The sequence below is a fragment of the Solea senegalensis genome, linkage group LG21 (assembly GCF_019176455.1).
Source record: "Solea senegalensis isolate Sse05_10M linkage group LG21, IFAPA_SoseM_1, whole genome shotgun sequence".
Taxonomy (NCBI): domain Eukaryota; kingdom Metazoa; phylum Chordata; class Actinopteri; order Pleuronectiformes; family Soleidae; genus Solea; species Solea senegalensis.
Window position 1 is genome coordinate 3,203,837 of NC_058040.1, and position 20,505 is coordinate 3,224,341.

The 20,505-nt window shown below is 41.0% G+C and overlaps 4 protein-coding genes across 4 annotated transcripts; 1 reads left to right on the forward strand and 3 right to left on the reverse strand.

Moving 5' to 3' along the window:
* Positions 1-141: 141 nt before the first annotated feature.
* Positions 142-1,131, forward strand: ch25hl2 (cholesterol 25-hydroxylase like 2). The gene has a single exon (XM_044012859.1). It carries the CDS (start codon positions 232-234, stop codon positions 1,129-1,131), a length of 900 nt encoding a protein of 299 aa, XP_043868794.1. The 5' UTR covers positions 142-231.
* A 3,735-nt stretch (positions 1,132-4,866) lies between these two features.
* On the reverse strand, positions 4,867-8,329 carry f2rl1.2 (coagulation factor II (thrombin) receptor-like 1, tandem duplicate 2). The gene is made up of 2 exons (XM_044053671.1): positions 8,136-8,329; positions 4,867-7,025 (listed from the first exon to the last, which is right to left on the reverse strand). The coding sequence occupies exons 1-2, from the start codon at positions 8,209-8,211 to the stop codon at positions 5,935-5,937; spliced, it is 1,167 nt and encodes a 388-aa protein (XP_043909606.1). The 5' UTR covers positions 8,212-8,329; the 3' UTR covers positions 4,867-5,934.
* Positions 8,330-10,115: 1,786 nt separating this feature from the next.
* On the reverse strand, positions 10,116-14,923 carry f2rl1.1 (coagulation factor II (thrombin) receptor-like 1, tandem duplicate 1). Its single transcript, XM_044053656.1, has 2 exons — positions 14,776-14,923; positions 10,116-12,904 (listed from the first exon to the last, which is right to left on the reverse strand). The coding sequence occupies exons 1-2, from the start codon at positions 14,849-14,851 to the stop codon at positions 11,847-11,849; spliced, it is 1,134 nt and encodes a 377-aa protein (XP_043909591.1). The 5' UTR covers positions 14,852-14,923; the 3' UTR covers positions 10,116-11,846.
* Positions 14,924-15,921: 998 nt separating this feature from the next.
* Positions 15,922-19,698, reverse strand: LOC122787083 (proteinase-activated receptor 1-like). The gene is made up of 2 exons (XM_044053653.1): positions 19,457-19,698; positions 15,922-18,318 (listed from the first exon to the last, which is right to left on the reverse strand). Exons 1-2 carry the CDS (start codon positions 19,515-19,517, stop codon positions 17,093-17,095), a joined length of 1,287 nt encoding a protein of 428 aa, XP_043909588.1. The 5' UTR covers positions 19,518-19,698; the 3' UTR covers positions 15,922-17,092.
* Between the last annotated feature and the right edge of the window lie 807 nt (positions 19,699-20,505).

Here is a 20,505-nt window from a genome sequence, read left to right on the forward strand (position 1 = left end):
GGATGGATGGGGTGGAGGTGGGGCTTGAATATACATAAGAAGCTAAGACAGCCCTCCAGACCAATTTGGCACAACCTCACCAGACAATTTGCTTTTGCTTAGCCAATACAAGGAAGCTGATTGGATCTCTCCATTTGTTTAGACTCTTATTTTTTGTTCTCGACTGGCTCTTGTCAGAAAATAATCCTCTTGGATCGGCCCCTCTCCTGGAAGAGAAACGCTGTGTTAGTGATGAGCACAGGCAGGGTAATCAGAACTGAGGGTTTTTTCTGGATGTCGAATGTGGACAATGAAACTGGGGGTCAGTCCCAGGACTTAGTCCTGCAGCCTTTTTGGGACTACCTCCATCAGAACCACCATGACCTCCTGAGAAGCCCTCTCTTCCCTGTGGTCCTCTCTGTCACCACCTACTTCTTCCTGGTTGGTCTTTACACTGTGTTGGACTTGCTGGCTCCCACCTGGCCCTGCATCAACCGCTACAGGCTCCACCCTGAGAGAGCAGTCACCTGGCCTAACATCTGGACTACGCTGAGCATCACCATCTACAACCACCTGCTTTACATCTTTCCCGCTGCAGTGGCTCAGTGGCTGTGGAGGCCGCCCACCCCACTGCCGCCTGAAGCACCCACTCTCTGGAGCTTCTTCCTGGGCATCCTGGGCTGCATGGTGGTCTTTGACTTCCAGTATTACCTGTGGCACCTGCTGCACCATCGGATTCCCTGGCTGTACCGCACCTTCCACGCCGTGCACCACCAGTACAACCAGCCCTTCAGCCTGGTCACCGAGTACCTGTCCGGCTGGGAGTTGTTCTGCGTGGGCTTTTGGGCGACGGTGGACCCCATCCTGCTCCGGTGCCACTGCCTCACAACATGGGGCTTCATGGTGTTCAACGTGTACGTCTCCACCGAGGACCACTGCGGCTATGACTTCCCATGGGCCGTGCATAACCTGGTGCCCTTTGGCCTGTGGGGGGGCGCACCCAAGCACAACGCACACCACCAGCGTCCCGCGACTAACTTTGCCCCGTTCTTTGCACACTGGGACTGGCTGGCAGGAACCCACACCATGCCAGCTCTGTCCGACCACTCTGTCACTGCAGAGCCAGACGAGCTTAAGGGGAGTGAAGACTGAAGAGCTCATTCACTCATTCTCTCACTTCTTTTATTCCAACACACTTGTTTTTTTTTTTTTACACTTTCTCTCTTTCTCCCCCCACTTTGTCTCTTTCTCTCTCATATCATTAAACCCACTCACTGTTTTGATATCCTCCACTGCTCGCTAACAGTCCACGGATGTTCTTCACAGTTTAGCAGCTGATTATGACTCTAACATTTGGAATCAGGCACCGTTGCACTATGCACATTTATTTCTACATGTTAATATATTGTTATTTTGTCTCAGGTTCAATTCTGTGTAACATGTTTTTCAGCTTCCCTGGTGAAAAATAATAAAAAAATAAAAATAAAAACTGTGAAAAATAAAAGCGCTTGTTTATTTATTTATTTATTCAAGATGTGCTTCACCGAGTCGCTCCACCAGTTGAGAATGTGCCGATGGTGGATGGTGAGATCCGTCAGAGTGATTACACACACGTTAGCACGTACATTCGCCCTCTCTCCCTCCTCGGCAACAACCCTCTCGCTCCCTCGCATGAATAGCAGTCTTTTAGCTGCATCCCAGTATGATGCGTGGGTGCAATACTAATCAATCATATTATGCTCCCTCAGACAAAATGCTCTTACTGGAAGAGATCTTTATCATTTAGCTCTCGCAAACAGAGAGCATCCTTAAGTCTACTGCTGCCAAACTTAATACATTACACATACTTTGTGTATTTCTGAACTATTCCTGTGAGCCAGGACTGCAAATGTGATGCCGGTCATTCCAAAAGGGACAGGATATTTGTCTAGCACATTCTGCCAGGAGGAGATCAGAGTAGCAGAGTTTATTTCCTGTTTTATTTCACGACGTAATCTTAAAACACACATAATCTTGGTTTTTATGATCAAATTAAGGATTAGCATCCAGGACAACACAGGCATAGGTGTCATTCTTTAGAATTCTAGACCCACTGACGGTGTGGACTAACAGATGGGTAACATTTTGGTACTCAGGCTACTCAGGTGACCTTTAAACACCCCCCCGGAATGTCCATATAAGGAGTTGTGTATTATTCTCGCTGCAATTTAGCAAGGGAGCACCTGCGCCACAAGCACTAAGGGATATTAATATTATTTGTATTATTATTATTATCATAGTAGTAGTTGTAGTAGTAGTAGTAGTGGTAGAATAGAATAGAATAGAATAGAATAGAGTAGTAGAAATTTGCCTTTGGCTACATAAAATCATAAAACTGATATAAACATCACTGCTAAAATATGAAATAAGAGACAATTGTAAAAAACATGAGAAAGAGAAAAAAAAAATTATAACGAACCAATAAATTAAATTACATTAAAACCTGCTCTTCACTGCAGCTTATAGATATAACTTTGTGGAGATACGAATACAAACTGCACTTAGAATGAAGGATGTACGCATTTTTGGTTGCCAGGGAAACTCTGTAGTGCTTGAAATGCACAAACTGACTGTACTGCCGGGATGGGAGCTGTCTTCCAGGATGCTCCTCACTTTGTTCCTGTACTATTTTTTCTGTAAAGAGTTGAGAAAAGGGTTTGGGGGATTTTTAGAAAGCTTGATTTTATTCTTGCTGCTGAGAAGATGAAGGCACTGAGAGCTTTTTGAGGATGCACTGTGTTATCAGTGAAGCTCTACTCACAATCCAAGACTGCACCAAGATATTTAAAGTGTTTCTACAGTTTGTACAAGCTGGCCATCGAGTGAAACTGTGACCATATTTAACACAGTAGTAGTAGTAGTATTGGGAATCACAGATTTGAATTGTCTTTTGTTATCTAAAACACATTTGTGTGGTTGTGCCATTTTGACAAGATAAGCTCTAAAAAAAACCACACGGTTCAATATATAATTGCATCATCGAGTCATAACGTCAGGCCTCGAGCTCCTCTTATCGTTTCACTCATCGGTTGAATAGACTTGTTTATGAGGGACTAGTATTCACATGCCTCAGGCACAACTGTCTTTGCAGCTCAAAAAACTCCTCCACAGACACAGGGTTTATTTCATGGATCAGTAAACAAGTGTTATGCTCATGTCTCAGGATTGTGTGTGTGAGATCTTCAATGTGCATTTTCACTATAGTGACTGTGTGCAGTGAGGGATCCGTGCACTCTTGCGGGAGTAAACAAACTTGTTGCTCTCACAAAAAAAAAAGATAAGAAAAAACCTGTTCCGTGAAGTCGCTCTGGTGTAAACCATGCATGCTACTTCCTGCTGTCCTCATGCTCGACCACATGTCAAGTCTTGCAGCAACAGACGTGATGCCATTGCAAGAACATGCCGTAAATGTTGCGTCGCGGACATGTGCAACGCGAGCACATGCAACCGCAGAAGTGACTTTACTGGCACAGAGACCGCATGACATTCGTGCATGTTAGACTGCACATAATAATCATCCCAGAGCTGCTTCTCCTGGTTCTCCATGCAGTGGAGAATAAACAGTATGTCGCAGCAAAATGTGTAGAGCAGATTTATTCTTATATAAACATTAAAGGCCATACAATCTACAGCAGGAAATGCCACTCCCCGCTTAAAACATGACGCACTGATACCAAACAGCACTGCCGCATTCATACAGCGGTATCTAGAGCGCTTCGAAGGCCAGTACTTTAGACTTTCTTTAAGTCTAATCCCTCTTCATTTTACCATGAATGATTTAACAAGTGTATTTGTGAAACTTTCACACAGCCTTTAGTCACTCACTCACACACACACACACTCACACACACATACACAGACACACAGACACAGATGACTGAAGGGCAGCATGTAAATGTGACTCAGTCAGGGAGTGGCCCCGTGGCCCCAACAACAGGTGAAAAGAAGGTTTTCCACTCGGTGAGTGCTGACAAAAGGTAACGTGACACTCCACCGCGATCGTTCGCGACTATAAACAGCCATGTGTGTTCTCGTCTTTGTTGCCTCTTTAGGACATTTTTCGGGCCAGTATAGTCCTCATGGAGACCATAACCTGGTCCTAATGCTGCAGAACCTAATTTCCGAGGAACTAGTTTAGAGCTAAGATTTGAATTGTGGTTAGATTACAGTTAGTGTTAAGTCGTAAAGTTAGCGATAAGGGTCTGTTTAGGCTGTCCTTAGAAGAATACCTGCACAAACCAATGTGTGTGTGTGTCTGGGGGAGGGTGGCGACTCGGTGGATAGGTGGGGCTGCTGCCAAACACAGCACTTCACTTCTTATCTCGAGATAAAACAGCATTCTTATTTGTTCACAATACCCTCCTTTGTCAATTTAGAAGACAACACATTGTCTTAAGAGAGACAAAGATTTAACCCCACCCCCCCACCCCCCAAAAAAAATAACTCTGATTGGAGGAGTTGTTAGTTTAAAAATAGCAAGTAAACGGCTTCAGAGTGAAGTCATACCGGAAGTGACTAACTAAGATGACACAAATAAAAATAAGAAGGAGAGTCTGGCTTTACAGGTCAGTAGGGGGACGACATACGTCGTAACACACTTCACAAGCCCCATCATGTTCTTTAAACATTCTTTAACTCCCCCTCCACTTTGACCCTCTCCCCCCTCCCCCCTGAGAACTACAACAAAGTGACCTTTAACGTTTTTGATGAGACACCACAGCACATTCCACAAATTCCACAAGTCTCATCTGCATTCCTGCCGAACCAAACGAGGGAAGTGACACCAGTGACTCACTCAGCAATTAACTTGCGCAATCCTACGAAGGAGTTTCACACAAACGAGATGGCTCGGTTTTATCATTTATTTAGGAAACTATATGTAACAGTGACACAATTTCTTCAATGGCACTAAAAATGCATAAGCACACATATGATAACATTGATTAAAACTTCCTGCAGCTGTGTGGCAAGTAGAAAAGGCAAAATAAAACAACAACATTAAATAGAGAGAACATCTTTTTCTTTCACTGATTTGACTTGAGTTACACGAACATGGAAAATAAATCTGTAACACATGATATTCTCCGATACTCTGCACACAACAGGTTCATCTGGCTGCTCAGTTACATGTTCTGCAGTGCAGTGACAATGTTGCAAGGCTTTAAAGGGATACTTCACGGTGTTTTTCAGGGGTTGTATAGTCGGTGCCGACTGTGCAGTACGCGAGCGACAACATGATTCACGTGATCAACTCTTTGCCTGCTTGAGTCAATGATTTATTTATTATTTATTAAGAATATGTCGGCTGCCATGTCTCGTCGTTTAACAGTGTTTGCCAAATGGAAACTGATGCTTGTGTCAATTTACTGCCACACCAAAGTCCATAGAACACTGTTAGTATTGATCCACTCCATCACCAAGTTCACATCTTGTTATTTTTGGGAGTTTTGTGTTTCAGATGCTCAGATCAGTGACACAAACTAACAAAATGAAGCAGCAGCTACTGTGTCCTCGTAAGCTAAAACTGCACATTTTCTCTATGGACTTTGGTGAGGGAGAGTGAGCTGTTAACAAAGCACAATCCGTACCATATATATGTCACTGCCCTATAAAACCACGCTGTAAAAAACCTGAAAACTATCCCTTAAAGAAGGCCGTTCAGCCCTTTAAATAAAATAATAAAAAAAAAACGTGTATTCTGCTCTCATTCCAGCACAGTTTTCTTCACATTTCAAGTTCATCTTTGGTTATGAGATGCTTTAAGGTGACCTGGTTGCAAATGATAGTTTTGTCCATAATTATGGGCCAATCTGCTGCATCCCAGTGCCACACACACACACACACACACAGCCTGCGTGACGCTGTGTGTCATCAGTACACTGGAGTCACAATAAACGACGCCGCGCCTCTGTGACGCTAACACGAGCTGCTCTGTGTGTTCCCAGCGTCCGACACGTAGGTCTTGCTCTTCCTGGAGTATTTCATGGAACTGAACGAGACCCGCATCCTCTCCACAGTCCTGCTGCTGCGGCACAGCAGCGTGTTCTTCACGTGGTTTCTGAAGTCCTCGGAGACAAAGTAATAGATGAACGGGTCCAGGCAGCTGTTGAGACTGGCCAGGCATAACGTGGAGACGTAGAAGCCGTAGCCGTTGTTTATCTCCCCGTCCTTCAGCAGAGAGTAATGCAGCACCAGCATGATGTTACTGGGGACGAAACACACCAGGAACGTCACCAAGACGGTGACGATCAGTACCACAGCTCTGCGTCGGTTCTTGGCGGCCGTGCTCTCCTCCATGCTGTTCCCCAAAGCTCGGAGTAAAAGAATATAGGCTACGACGATAATGACGCACGGCACCAGGAACACGACCATTGCCATGAAGATGAAGTAGTAGTACGGGAGCTGGACGGAGGGGAACGGATTCAGCGGGTCGAGTATGGCGGTGACGTCATGGCAGGTGGTAATGTTGGGGTCTTTGAGCTTGGCGGTGTGGTTGTACAGGTACAGAGGAGTGGTGGTGAGCCAGATGAAAGCCCAGATGGCCACACAGACACTGATGGCCACTTTGTTGTTCCTGTTCTGCTGGGACAGTGGGTGCGCAACCACCCAGTATCGCTGCACGCTGAGACACGTGATGAACAGAATCGAGCAGTACATGTTCCCGTAGAAGAAGCCCACAAGGATCTTGCACAGCGGCTCGCCGTAGACCCAGTCGTTGCCGTTTATGTGGTAGGAGATCTTCAGCGGCGTCCAGATGACGAACAGCAGGTCGGCCAGGGCCAGGTTGGCCATGTAGATCGAAGACGGGTGCTTCTTCTTGGTCCTGAAGAGAAACACCCAGATGGCCATGCCGTTGGCGGGGAGGCCCACCGCAAAGACGATGATGTAAATTATCGGGAGGAAGACAGTGGTGAGATTGCTCTTCAGTGTGGCTGATGTCATTGGGTCCACAATGACTTGGCCAGAGTTTTTAGGGTCCACCAGCCCGATAAAGCCCCGTCCTTTACCTTTAACACATGCGTGAATAAAAGCACATTTAGGATTTAAACAGGTAGTTAATAATCATGTAATGGATGGAGAAGACACTAAAAAGGACCTGCGAGGGAGCGAAGTTGCATATTGAAAGCAACTGAAAACCTTTTGCTTTATGTTACTAATCTAAAGTCTAAATGGGAAACTAGGGTTTGATTTCGCACTTTGGGGCTTCTGTTCAAACATGGGAGGGAGAATGGTGACACAATTAAAGTAAAGAATTTCTGGAACCCCACATTAATCAGCTGAATATTAAGGTTTAAATATGAGAAAAACAAACAAACATTGCACAACCTCATGTGGAGAAATACAGTAGATCTTCCATTTTCTTTCCTCCTTTTTTCTTTTTATTGTCAGTAATTATTACCTGACTAATGTTGTTCCATAAGAAATATCATAATTAAAAAAAAGCTGGTCACAAAAAAATACATATTGATAAAGATATAATCTAGTTACACACTTCACGGTGTATATATTCACTTAGCTATTTTTTTATTATTTCATATGTAATATTCTTCTGCATGTCTTTACATGTGTTATTCATTCATGAGGAGTAATTATTATATTTTTTATCTTGGCTGCTGTAACATTGCATATTTCCTCTTAGGAAAATAAATAAAGGATAATCTGATTTTTCTCTTATAATAAAATAATGTATCCAGTTTCTGTTGATAAACCCGGCTCCTGACCTTTCATTGTCAACATCTGTTACGTCATTACTCGTGTGAATGATTAATCAAGTTTCTGACTTTATATCATTACAACTATATTGTGCTATTGTAGATATTTCTGTATTTATTTTCTTAAAAGGTTAACATATAGTGGTTGATAGGTTGAAAGTGAGCCCTGTATTATGTATTCCTTTTTTTGAGGATTGCCAAAGTTAGAAAAAGTTAGAAAACAAAAACATTTAAAAGCAAAATGAACAATTTTAAAGACAAAACGCTTCAAACCAGCACAGTGGACACTCTATAGCTAACAGCAGCACAGAAATAAAACGGGGTGAGACAAGATTAAAGATTAAAGATAAGAACGTCATTGTCTCTGTACGTGAGGGAGAAACACGGAAAACTTCAGGGTTTTACCTGCAGCATGAGAGCCGGAGACGAAGAAGCAGCAGAAAATCACCAGGAGCGAAATAAACGAGCGAGTTAAATCCATTTCGGCTCTCTTTACTCTGAATGTTGTTACTTCCCTTCCTCCACACGCAGACACCGTGGTTTTTAAAGTCGGACAACATGAAGGACACACCCCGAGACTACCTGCTCGCACGGCTACGTCACAGACTACCTGTTCTCGTCTGTGCCAGTTTTCACACAGGAAACCCAGCACGCCCCGCCCACTCACTGACACACACACACACACACACTGCATATGACTTCATTAAGGCCATTTCTTGAAATAAAAAATAAAATATCACGTAATTCGACCTATTGGATAAAAAACAACAAGTATAATATATATATATATATATATATATATATATATATATATATATATATATATATACACACATATAGACATGTAAAATTAGTTTTACCAGTGATGTAATAAAATGTAGAATAAAATACATGTATCTATAGTTATACTTTTACTTATATATTCCTCTAACTATCTTTGTTACTTGTTACTACCAAATAAAATCAGAAGAAGAAGAGTTGGTATTAGGGTCTTGCTCAATGACACATACAGACTATGAGGGCCAGGAATTGAATCCACCACCTTTTTTACATTACATGTCATTTAGCAGACGCTTTTATCCAAAGCGCCTTACAAAAGTGCATTTAAACATTTAAACATTTGGGTACAACAGAGTTGAAAGACACTGAGCTACCTAACTCCTGACTTTTTCAATTTACAATTTACATTTACTTCTAAAATGTAAGTACATTTTATATCAGAAAAATGACCTATGATACTTAAGTACAGTAAATGTCATATATGTTAAGACTTTTAATTAAGTAATAATATTAAAAAAGTGACTTCAACTTCGACCAAAGTCATTTCCTGGTAAGATATTTGTACTTTTACTCAAGTATCCCTATTTGGTACTACAAGTACCGAGTACAAATGACTGACAATTAACATGCCACACATTCTTCTCTCTTGCAGGAGGTGAATGAGCGGCACATTCACAAATGCTGCAGATTCAAATGCACAAACGACAACAAAAACAAATCTAACGTGAGAAACGTACCGACCCGGTCCCACAGAACCGGAGCACTTCTGTTATTGAATATGCTGGTGTTTTCGCTTCTGCTTGTGTTTTGGGATTGGTCGCGTCGCATTGTTTTTGCAGCTCGTTTCTCCTTGTGCATGCGTTTTGGTTCGTTGCGGTGCGCTCGCCTCCGTCGGCCACCGTACATTTCGCTTTCTCTCACACAACAGCACAAAGACTTGGCACAAACCATGTTGAGAGAAGGTGTTAACAAATAACAAATAACAATAATCCCAATACAGCTGTGACCAAAGCAAACAACATCCAGCAAATCTACTGTTGCATTTATATTCAACTGTCTACAGTACTGTATAGCATTTATTTATTGCAGTAATCACAGTCATATGATCTCAATATTCAAGTTATTTAAAGTTAATCATGGAAACAATTAATAAGTATTTCATGTTCAGTATTCTTATAAAACGTGTATCGTACACCTGAGGTAATAAAAAACAGTAACTTACACAATCAGGTGATTTTACACTGATTAAATATAACTACTGTATTTTATCTTTGATTTGAATTGCAATATTGTCAATAACGCATTCAAGTAATTGAAGAAAGTAGTAAGGAAGTAATACAAGGAACATGTACGTAACATAAACATCTGTGCTTTCCTCTCATGTGAAATATTTCAGCCACAGGTCGAGATTCACATTTTGCTGGTTCAAATTTTCAATAAAATAAAAAAAATACACACACACACACACACTCACACATATTCACAAGTGCAGGAATCCAAATGTTTTGCATCTACAGTACAAATCTCCCCACAAATGAGGCAGTATTAACATTTAGTTTGAAGAGAATATGCCGTTTTATTTCTCATCTGTTCTGGAAAAGAAAACTTAGAAAATGACATCCTCTATAGACAAATCTGCCGTTAGTTTCTGTATTGAATTAAAAAAAAAGGCCATTTGCTTGAGCATCACACGTTAACCCAGATATTTCCAATTGAATATGAAGGACAAAGGAAAAAAGCAGTTTCAGGAACTGGTGTCATCAGTTTCTGCTTAACAACACTAAACCAGCAAATGAATTTCTCTTCTGATCCACAAAACAGCCAAAGACCAGTGTTATTTTGTTTTAACATTTTATTACAGAACTCACAGTGTGGCACAATTGAGGTTAAAAATCTAAAATATTACAGTTACAAGTTATTTAGCTTTGGTTCTACAGTAACGTCACCGACTTTATTCCGCTGTTATAAAAGGTAATATGTTCTCCTGCGAGCGAATAAGTATAAGTAACAGTGCAAATACGTAACTGTAAGCTTCTTTCAATACCATTCTGTACAGACCTGAGGCAAAAATAGAGTTGAAGGAACAGAATGGTCGCTGTAGTAAATTAAAAATAGGTGACCCATGTTTGATGTGTTGGAAAATACAATTTCAATTTGCTCTCTTTATAAAATAAATGATATATCAGATCTAAAAACTGGCCTGATTAAATCACATTTTCAGTTTAGGCAGACATAAAAACAAGAATACTCAGTGACCAATGACGTGTCAACATAGGGAGTGGACTTTATCACATCAAATCCTGGGTATTTAATAACGTCATAAATAGATCTGATAAAATAAATATCTATTCTCCATCTATCAAAATGACAGTTATACTCTGGCTTGGAATGAATAAGAGAAAGTTTGGTTCAATGTCAAACAGAAACCTGAAGCCACAACAAGTGCTAAATAAAGGGACTGTTTTGAAAATGAGGAACATCCAGTTTGACCTTTTTAACTGCCTGCCAGTCTCACACCACACATGTCAGTCAAATAAATGCCATGTCTGACAGGGAAATATACGTAAGCTGGGCACTAGATTTTTACTGGAAAACTTTAAAAATATACAAGATACATCAACTAACATGTACAAATTGGAACAAGTAATAACAGCATGGAGATTTCTGCCCATGTCAAAGTAAAATGATAATATGACCTTCAATTATGTCCCAAGGCTGGGTGATATGGATAAATTCATTTTCAAAATAAAATAAAATAAAAATTAAATCAGTCCATATTGATTAAATCTTAAATATTAATGATTGAGTTGTAAAAAACTGAATTTTGTTTAAATCAAAATCAAACATTCAAAGTAGGAGTCAACCTAACACCAGTTCAGATTAGGACCAAATCCAGGATGGATTAGTGTTAATACTAAACTAAAAGAGTTAAATATATTATACTGAAATACTTAAAAAATGAACATTAGCATTGAATTTACTCCAAAAGAGTAACATTTAACACTATTCCAAAGTGTATTTGGTCCTCACTGGCACAGATTATTTTGGATTTACTAGCAATCATGTGTTGTCTGAAAGTGTGTGAATTATATTATATCAATGTGTTGTACCTTTACTATATTGATATTGAAGAAAGGCACATATTAGGGGTGGGGGGGAAAATTCAATACAGTGAAATATATTAATACATTTATAAAATAGATAAAAGCAGCACCTGAAAAAGTTCAAGGCTTTGAGTGGATCATAACCACGGATGGCTCCCTTGAGTTTCCACACAGATGTAAGACTTCACCGTAGAATAATAAACTTAAATCTACAAAAAAACACAGCGGTTCACTAGCAGTCGGAGCTTTGTGTGTTCCGTGAATCGGATGTGTACGTGTTGCTCTTTCTGGAGTTTTTCAGGGCACTGAAGGAGACCCTCATCCTCTCCACCGTCCTCTCGCTCCTGCAGAGGAACGTGTTCTTCACATGCTCCCTGAAGTCCTCCGAGATGAAGTAGTAAATGAAGGGGTCGAAGCAGCTGTTGAGGCTCGCCAAGCACAGCGTGGTGATGTAGAAGCCGTACAGGTTGTTGGTGGCCTCGCGCAGCAGCAGGATGTAGTGCACCAGCAGCATGATGTTACTCGGCGTGAAGCACACCAAGAACATGACCAGCACGGTGATGATCAACACCACGGCCTTACGCCGCTTCTTGGCGATGGCGGCGTCCCCCATGCTGTTCCTGAGGGTCTTGAGCATGAGGACGTAGGAGACGACGCACACGATGGTGGGAACGACGAACCCAAGTATTCCCATTGTCAGGAAGTAGCCTGCTGCCGTTTCCTTCTGACCGGGCCTTGTGATGTCGTGACAGGTGAAGATTTTGAGGTTAGCGACGCGGACTTGTTGATCATACAGATAGAGAGGGATCGTGATGAGCCACACCACCACCCAGACCGAGATGGAGATGCAAATGGCTACACGGTTGCTCCGATGCTTCCGGGAAAGTGGGCTGACCACAGCCCAGTAACGCTGGACGCTAATGCAGGTGATGAAGGCGATGGAGCAGTACATGTTCCCGTAGAAGAACGCCACCAGCACTTTGCATAAACCTTCACCGTAGATCCAGTTGTTGCCGTTGAAGTGGTACGCGATCTTCAGCGGGATCCAGATGACAAAGAGCAGGTCAGCGAGAGCCAGGTTGGCCATGTAGATGGACGACGGGTGCTTCTCCTTTGTGCGGAAGAGGAATACCCAGATAGCCAAGGCGTTCGTGGGCAACCCAACGGCGAACACGATGATGTAGACAATCGGGAGGAAGACGGTTGTGAGGCGGCTGCTCAGGACTTCTTGGGCTTGGGAGTTGACCCACACGCCATCTTTGGTCTCTGTGCCACTGAAGCCTCTGGTGTCTGTGAGGGCACAATATGAAAACATATGGTAAACAGAAGTGCAACAGGTTTATGTGTGGAAACAGCACCAAACCTGCCTGCACCTGAAACTCAGAACAAGTTTGACTTCTTTCTATTATGAGGCTGAATTATCCTGGCTGTGGCTGAGTTTGTGTATTACAACAATATATAGGCAAATCCAATGCGTGTCATCGACATAGCTATAGGCCATATAAACATTTCCTCTCACATTTATTCTCACCAAAATGACTGCGATCCACAATGTCCATTGCGATAAATGTTTCTCATGTCACCAAGAAAATGGCTAGAGAACATTTTTATGTGGAAAAACAACATTTTAAAATGTCTTCAAGTCACTCACGTGAAATATTAATGATTTTCTACATTCACAATTATCCCAATAATGGAAATTCACCATGATAAACAAAGTGTGAGTGTTTTTTTACTGTCTTGAGTGGCTCTGTGTGTTTGTATGTTTGTGTTTCGACACTTGCCAACATGACCAACAGAGGTTGAAAGAGGCTTGATGGGGTGAAGTCTGCCATCTCTGATTGCCTTGTTTAGAATAAAATTAATGAATTACATAATCCAATTTGGAAATAAATAATAAAAGCAACAGTGTAGTGTTAGAGTGATCAGCCTACATTAACATAACAGAGCTTGAATCATGTAAAAAGCATGTTTCAACCCTGGCCAACATATAACAACCGTTCACTATCACACTCACACATATGGTCAATTGAGTGTGACCAATACACCTCCAATCTCCAATTTTGCATTTCCTTCATCTCTGATGACACATCATGGCCATTCTATGACTTCAAAATAAAATTCTTACATTTGTTTTTAAAAACAAAAACTTGAAAATTTGAAATGAATACGGACGTTTATATAAAAAGTTTATAAATTTTGAGGTTGTTCCACACACAAGGACCAACAACTGAAAATGATGAGTCACCTTCTGTTTTCAGTCTGACTGGGGAAAAAGTTCTGCAGTTTAGTCCGAGGCCAGGTAATATCAGTATTGGTATGATATTGGCTAAAATGATTGGATTAGGTATTGTATCAGCTCATCCCTAATATTGGTATTGCAGCAAACACACACGCAAAAATGATATCGAGCCATAGTTATAGGACCGGGCCATGAATTGCCTTATAAGTGATCATTCTTTTTAAAATGTATTTCAATTAATAAGTAATGGGCAACAAGTGAAGTGCGGTAAACATTGGAGTGGGTTCTGGATTAACCATAGTTAATAGTAGTTAACAGGTCAAAGGTAAGTCTGTAACTAAAGATTATTTTCATAAATAATCAGACAGAAAAAGTACTTTTTGGTTACGCTTTAATGACTTTTGGGTTGTATGGAACAAAGAAAGACTGAAAATATTCACACTTAAGAAGCAGAAAAACCGGAAAGTTTGTTTCAATTATTGGAAAAACACTAATCGATGATCAAAACAGCTGACGATTCATTTAGTAATGGATTAATCATTGTAGCCTTGGTCAAAAAAAAAAAATACATATACACACACACACACTGGATAATTATGTCTTTGAAATAGTTTGAAATGGCACAAATGTGTCCTTAACAGCTCCAAAGTTCCTGTTAAATGACGACACACACACACACACACACCTGAGTGAAATAAAAACTGACTTGTAAACAATGTGGACACAACGACATCTCCACGACATTTGTGGCTTGGCTTCAGTTTCACAAACAAAAACAAGAGTCACAGAAACAGAAACAGGGCCTGTTTCGTATGTTCGACGCTGTTTCGTATGTTCGACGCATGAAGCTCGGTCGAGCTCGTTCTGTCTCGTGACTCTGTCTGAACCGAATCTACGTGAAATGAAGAGGAGACTTTACCTGCTTCTGAGAGACAAGTCGGTGCGAAGAGCACAACCAGGAGCAGCTGAAGCCAAACAGTCCCAGGAGCAGCCATGACTGAGTGTGTATGTGTGTGTGTGTAATGTATGTTTGTGTCTCTCTCTGTGTGTGTGTGTGTGTGTGTGTGTGTGGGTGGGTGCGGTCCTCGTTTCTGTAAAAAGCGGAGTCAAAATGCTTTTTGACACAGGTGCGTGACGTCACGGAGTCAGGTGATTCAGGCGCGCGTTTCTCGCAGGTGTTTCTTCATCTTCCTTCCCTTCCGCCTTCTTTACGCTGCCTGAATAAAACCGCTCACATTCATTCATTCATTCACTTGTTTGTTTGTTTGTTTGATGTTCAGTAATGTCAACACTGATACTTTGTTCACTCATGAATAAATGTCTGAATATGAAAAGGGGGAAAAACAACAACTTCCTTTCCGCCTTCTGGTGCAGACAGACGTGCAGACAGACGTATGATCACAGAGGTGTTTTTATATACAAGGAAATGACAAATTGTGCAATTGTTCCCTTATCTTTCTGTTTCCTAATTTTAAATAACACCTCAGTGCCTCTATTTTATTTTATTTCATTGTATGATGTCATTGAGACACAAAAGTTAGAGATCTAATATTATTTAAAAGTATACTTCCTATTTATTAGCACTTGATGATGATTTGTGTGATTGTGTGTTTTTTGTTTTGTTTTGTTTTTAGATTGTGATAGATTGAGACTTTTTATTTTACAAGAATGACTATACTCTTCCACAGTGTGAGCCATGTTGGACATGTATGTACTTGTAGAGCTTGATTACATTTTGAAACTGGGATATAAATAGACATAGCGTTACACTGTGCTGTGTGTGGGGAAACAACAACAAAAGGCTTATTCTAAGGCTATGAAAAACAAATGTTTTTATTATTATTATAGATTATAAACTCAATTCACATTCAATGTTGGACAATAAAGCGCCCCCTTATGTGGAGGAGAAAGCGATGAGTGGACCTGTAATGAAGATATTTTGTTGTCGACTTCCTTCCGTACACACACACAAGCTATCTATCTATCTATCTATCTATCTATCTATCTATCTATCTATCTATCTATCTATCCATCCATCTTCAGGGAAACAGTTGTACCAGTGGTGTAAAAATGACAGCTTTTATTTACAGAACCCACATTCAGTACTGCACATTTCACACCAGCAGGAGGCAGCATGGAGCTGAATATGCCCAAGACAAGCTGGGTGATTTACCCAGGGTTAGTTTGCTAGTCTCTTAAACACAGTCACAGTGATAGACAGACAAAAACACTGGAGTAAGCACATTTTCTATAGAGTACAAAGTAACATTATAAAACTTACAAGTGCTTTAACGTTAGCTTTTCAATACATTTGTATAGGGTGGAAAAAGCAAAAAGTAGTTTCCTTCCATTATATTGTATATTATAGCTATTATTTCTATAGGCTGAGGATATAAAACTCAATATATAGTGCAAATATAAAAGCATTTCATAGTATCACAGTTTAATCTCAATGAAAGAGAAACTCTGCAGATTAGCTCTGTGCTATAACTTCTTCTCTTTGAACTTCACAACAAAGAGACAAATGTCGACTTCATGTCAGAGTCAGTTCAGTCACACAGTTTGGAAGTGTTGCATTTTGGACCTTCTGTGCAGAACGTACATGTTTCCGTGTGACATTGTGGTCTTTAAGTTACGTATACTTTGGTGGTGGCGTGTAACATTTATGCTGCTTTCAGACATGCTCTGAAGTCCAGATGTTCTCCAGACTCCAGGTGTGAAAAAAAGAAAGAAAAAGTCTTGAAAGGAAGCAGCAGAACACTTATGTGGCGTAATGTGATTTTACAGAGGAATTTGAACTTTGAATGATCTTATTCTTAGTACAAATTTAGGTTCAAGAAAAGCATTACCAAATGTATGTTCATAATATAGGCATAATATAGAACCTTTACATTGTGATTTGTTCATGGCATTGTTTTAAATTGCAATCTTGATTGTATAACGCTTAATACTTCAGCCTAGTTGGTGCTAGTGAGGTTAACTAAAGCCTCTTTGGTTGCCCTAACCAGGTGGCTTTTGTGCTTAAACACGACCACATTCATTGCCATTCATTCACTGTCATCACCCTCTTTGCCTCAGAACACTATATGTGCCAAGGGGTAAAAACCACTGTCGTGTTGAAATGCACGTCTTTAGATGTGGACATCATTTTGGTGACCTCATGTTTAAGTGTGGTTTACAAAAACCTACAAAGGCGACACATGACCCGCGAGACTGTGTTGCTGAGTCACATCTGCTCAAACCAGCAGTTTCTTCAACGAGTCCATGTTGGTAACTTGAGTGTGTACTTTGGAGCTGTCTGTACGACTGGATTTTAAAATTGCTCTGCTGCTGGATCGGCGGGAGTCAGATGACGAATGCCGCATGCTGCTGCCCCCTGAAGTCTTCTGACACCTCAGCGTGCTGGACAGCTGTTTCTGGCACTGGGACGATCCAAAGTAGTAGACCAGAGGATCCAGGAGGCAGTTTAGACTTCCCAAACACATAAACACCAGATAGGCTGCATAAGAGCCGTCTGGCGTATCTTGGATCTTCGTAACACCTTTGTAAAACTGCAGGTAGTGCGCTAGCAGCAGACAGTTGGTGGGCAGGAAACACAGCACAAAAATCACCAGCACGGTTAACGCCATCACCACTGCTCGCGTTCTTCGGCGCGAACGCCCCAGAACACCGTTGGAGACCCTGCTCAGCGACCAGACCACGCGAGCGTAGGACACGACGGTGACGAGCAGGGGCAGGAAGAAGAAGGCGCAGCACAGGGTGATGAAGTAGATCCTGTAGTGCCAGATAATCTTATGCGCCGACTGGACGTCGTGACAAGTGGTGATGTTCAACTGACTGAGGTGAACAGTCTGTTCGGTGAGGACTAGCGGCACAGTGCCAGCAAACGACAATATCCACATGGTAACGCAGGCCACGATGGCATTCCGAGGCCTCCTCCAAGACAGGGAGTCGATGGGGTAGACCACAGCCAGGAGCCGGTCCACACTGATGCAGGTTATGAGCAGAACTGAGCAGTACATGTTCCAGTAGAAGGCTGCAGTGACAACGCGGCACATGGCTGCGCCGAACATCCAGTTGTTGCCGCTGAAGTGGTAGGTGATCTTGAAGGGCAGCAGCACAGCAAAGAGCAGGTCAGCACAGGCCAGATTCAGCATGTAGATCGCTGCCGGCTTCTTAGGCTTGATCCTCAGAGCAAAGGCCACTATCGCGAGCATGTTGATCGGTACGCTAACAAGGCAGACCAGCGTGTAGAAGGACGGTATGAGGATGGTGGACACCGGGCCTGTGAGAAACAGCAACGCTTCCTCTGAGATTTGCACCCTGTTGCTGCTGCTGGTCACGTTCCTCAGTTGACCTAATTTAACGAGGTTAGACGTGGGGAACTCATCGTCCGTATATTCTATAGACTCGTCCGGCTCTGGCATTCCAACAAAGACAAAGGTCCGCCCGCGCGCTGTTCCTGGAGAGAGAAAAAGTAACAAAAACTGTTTAAAAAGTCAGAGAATCCATGATGTAAGAAAGATGATTCACTCAGAACATGAAAGCATATTTTAGAGCTGAGATTACGATCAGATATTCTGCTATTTTGGTCATTACAGGAACATTTGAATAGTACCTTTCAACAGCGAGGCACTTCAACGTGCTTTACAGAAAACAATACAAAGACAAGAAGCATTCAGAAAAAAAAGAGTCTAATAAAGTATAATTTAATAAAAGGCCATGGTTAAAAAAAGGAAATCTATGTATCTGTAAAATAGTTGTCCTCTTTAAAAACACTTTTTTTAACCTTTAGCATTTTGGAAATTTGAAAAATGAATAAGTCGTGAATTCTTTTGTTTGTTTTGATGATTTTAAAAATCACTTTTTCCCCAGAATCCTGTTATTTCTGCGAGATGATTGAACAGAAAAACATAGAAGTCACCAATTCTTTTTGTTGGAGTTTGAAAAGGCATTTTTCACGTTATTTTGTGCTGTATCCTGGTTTGAGAAGCTTGATTATTTTTAATTTGCTTACGGCACTGACTCAGTCAGACTGACGGATTGGCAGGTGATGTGCAATGATTTTGGAAATACATAATCATGCGTTGTTGTCTCCAGAAATGTAGCATTCAATAGTGGACGATACAGCGAGCAGAATGAAGTTGCAGTGATCTATGCTATTGAATCACAGTGATACAAATTTAATCCAATCGTGTCAAAAAGCATCATCCCTGTAGTGAATCTGCATCTCTTGTGGTATGAAGGTGATCGACAAGAAGTTCACTGACACCTGACACCTCATGTCCTGCAGACTGTGTCATTCCTCAGTTCAGGGGTCAGGGGTTTAAACTCCCACCTCTGCTGGTCTACGTGCAGATGTGTTTCTGTGCAAAACACTTAACCACTATGTGAAAGGGTGTGTGATAGAAAAATGAAGACAGAAAGACAGTTTTGTGTGGTCACCAAGACTGTATATTATATTATTCATTTCTATTTCCTTAGACCTAAACAAAGAAAAAACAGCTAATGTTTTCAGCTCTATTAAACCATTGATGCCATGGTTGACTACACATTGTTGGATGTTTCTTAAATGGCTTTTTAAATGTAAGTTTTCTTACCGTTCTGGGCTGAAGCAGCACATGTGCACACCACAAGTATCAGCAAAGCCTTTGGAAACATGGTGCCGTGTTAAAACCAGGAATAAAAAAGACTCAAATATGATATTAAATGTTGTTAATCCACGCGTCTCTTATCTGTCCCGCACTCTCTCTGCTCCCTCTGTCTCTCTCTCTGTCTCCCTCTGTGCGTCTTGTTTCCGCTTAAGGTCCACTTGGTCTGAAAAAAACAAAAAAACAAAACCAGGGTACCAACCAATCATCAGCAGCAGAGTCCAGGCTCAGAGAGAGACATTCCTGTCCACTGAGGTCACCTTTCCCGTCACACAGCCTCCGCCACAGCAGCACCCCAGTGGCTCATAAGTATGAAAATTGGACAGTTCAGTTTGGTGTCTGGTTTCTCTTCATAGGTTATCGCACATTTAGGAGGGTATAGTGGCGGAAATTGAACATTATACTCATATGTATGTTTTTAAAAAGTGTATCTCTTTCATTTAAAAAAGTTGGGTTTGGTTTTCGTGGTAAAAACCTTTTATATATAATAGGACTGTCATTTTGGAAGTGGAAGCTTATCATGCAAATGAAGAATGGAGGAATTCCCGCTTTGTTATAATTTGTCTATGGAATTACATTTGTGTCAATATTTTCAAATAACACTTTCTAAGAAGCAAATAAAATATCGATTTAAACATTCAAACATATTGACTTTTACTGTTTGAAAATACACTACATTTATACATATATATATATATATATATATATATGTATATCTATATATATATATATATATATATATATATATATATATATATATATATATATATATATACATATATACAGCCCAAATGGACAAATCAGCGTGTGCTTTTCTCACTTTGAAGCAGAGTTTTAATAATAAAATGGAAAGGGGAGCAGAGAAGTCCACCATTTCCTACAATCTGCAGTCTCGTCATTAGATGTAACTACTGGACCAATGTTCTCGCAGCAGTTGTTTTAGAAATGTACTTCCTTCCTTTAGTGCCATTCCGAATAAGATCATGATAAGATATACA

Excerpts from the sequence above, each read along its gene's own strand:
- ch25hl2 (XM_044012859.1), top strand. The coding sequence starts at position 232 with ATGAGCACAGGCAGGGTAATCAGAACTGAGGGTTTTTTCTGGATGTCG.
- LOC122787083 (XM_044053653.1), bottom strand. The coding sequence starts at position 19,517 with ATGTTTCCAAAGGCTTTGCTGATACTTGTGGTGTGCACATGTGCTGCT. Across the intron at positions 18,319-19,456 it reads TGCTGCTTCAGCCCAGAACG|GAACAGCGCGCGGGCGGACC; the intron begins GTAAGAAAACTT and ends TTCTCTCTCCAG.
- f2rl1.2 (XM_044053671.1), bottom strand. The coding sequence starts at position 8,211 with ATGGATTTAACTCGCTCGTTTATTTCGCTCCTGGTGATTTTCTGCTGC. Across the intron at positions 7,026-8,135 it reads CTCCGGCTCTCATGCTGCAG|GTAAAGGACGGGGCTTTATC; the intron begins GTAAAACCCTGA and ends CATGTGTTAAAG.
- f2rl1.1 (XM_044053656.1), bottom strand. The coding sequence starts at position 14,851 with ATGGCTGCTCCTGGGACTGTTTGGCTTCAGCTGCTCCTGGTTGTGCTC. Across the intron at positions 12,905-14,775 it reads GACTTGTCTCTCAGAAGCAG|ACACCAGAGGCTTCAGTGGC; the intron begins GTAAAGTCTCCT and ends GTGCCCTCACAG.